This window comes from Haliaeetus leucocephalus, unplaced genomic scaffold (assembly GCF_000737465.1).
Source record: "Haliaeetus leucocephalus isolate CR32 unplaced genomic scaffold, Haliaeetus_leucocephalus-4.0 Scaffold162, whole genome shotgun sequence".
NCBI classification, from domain to species: domain Eukaryota; kingdom Metazoa; phylum Chordata; class Aves; order Accipitriformes; family Accipitridae; genus Haliaeetus; species Haliaeetus leucocephalus.
The window spans coordinates 12,462,869-12,464,103 of NW_010972598.1; the positions used below are offsets into that span (position 1 = coordinate 12,462,869).

Consider the following 1,235-nt stretch of genomic DNA (forward strand, 5'->3'; position numbering starts at 1 on the left):
GGCGGCGGCGGCGGGGGGCGCGGCGGGGGGCTGCCCGGCCGAACCCTTCTCGGCCTTCTTCTCCTTCTGCTTGAGGTGGATCTTGGCGTGCCGCTTGCGCTCGTCGGAGCGGGCGAACTTGCGGCCGCAGAACTCGCAGGCGAAGGGTTTCTCGCCGGTGTGGGTGCGGATGTGGGTGGTGAGGTGGTCGCTGCGGCTGAAGCTCCGCATGCAGATGCGGCACTGGAAGGGCTTGTGGCCCGTGTGGATGCGGAGGTGGCGGGTGAGCTCGTCGGAGCGGGAGAAGCGACGGTCGCAACCCTCGGCGGGGCAGGCGTGGGGCCGCTCGTGGAGCGGCGTCTTGCTGGGCCGGTTGGGATACTTGCGAGGTCGGATGGGCTTGAGGGTGAGGGGCGGCTGCGGCAGCCCCCCGAAACCCGGGTGGATCTGCTTGTCCTTGAAGGCCTTGATGGTCTCCAGCGGGGTGATGGGGGGCGGGTTGACGCGGATGGGGTCCAAGCTCTGGAAGGGTTTGTGCTCCGTGATGGTGCCCATGTCGTTGGGGTGGTGGTAGAGGTTATAGTCTGGGATCATGGGGAAGAGGTTGCTGTCCAAGGCGGGCTTGGCCGCCTGGTAATCCTGGGGGGAGTAGGTGAGGCCGGGGTTGCTCTGGGGGTCGTGGAAGGAGACGGGCTCCGGGTAGAGGTCACTGCAGGAGGAGTAGGGCGGCAGCGCGGGGTACATCTGGTCCACCTCGCCCTGCGGCGGCCCCATGCTGCCCGCTGAGCTCTGCGTGCTGGTGAGCGCGCCCGAGGACGGCGGTACCCCCAGGATGCCCGCGCTCATCAGGCTGATGATGTTGTCCTGGCACCAGTTGGAGGGCGAGTCGAAAGCGAATTTCCCCAGGTAGGTGACAGTCTTGTTGCCCGGGGCGGGTTGAAAAGTCCCCGAATAAGAGGACAGTTCCTGACCGGCCTTTTCGTTCGCTAAGCCAATGTCCATAACATTATCTGCAAAGAGCCAGAGAAGCGGGGCAGGGTGAGCCGGGAGGGCCGCGCCGCCCCGGGGAGGGCGAGGGGGGGGCCACCGGGGATGCACCGGGGATGCTCCGGGCCCCCCCCCCGCCCCGCTCCCTCCTATCCCTCGCTTCTTCCACAGCCCCCAAACTCCGCTCCCCGCGTACTGCGGCGCTGGCTGCCGAGGGTCCCGGCCACGGGGGGCCGGGCTGCCGCCCCCGCGGGAAGCGGTCCCCGGGC

At 68.7% G+C, this 1,235-nt stretch overlaps 1 protein-coding gene across 1 annotated transcript in view; it reads right to left on the reverse strand.

Annotated features, from left to right (window-relative positions):
- The window catches only part of EGR3 (early growth response 3), a 6,214-nt gene extending 5,227 nt beyond the window's left edge, over positions 1-987 (reverse strand). Inside the window, exon 1 of the mRNA XM_010562802.1 lies at positions 12-987. Within this exon, the coding sequence (XP_010561104.1) occupies positions 12-981 (970 nt within the window). The 5' untranslated portion in view covers positions 982-987. The remainder of the gene's footprint in view (positions 1-11) is intronic.
- Positions 988-1,235: the final 248 nt, after the last annotated feature.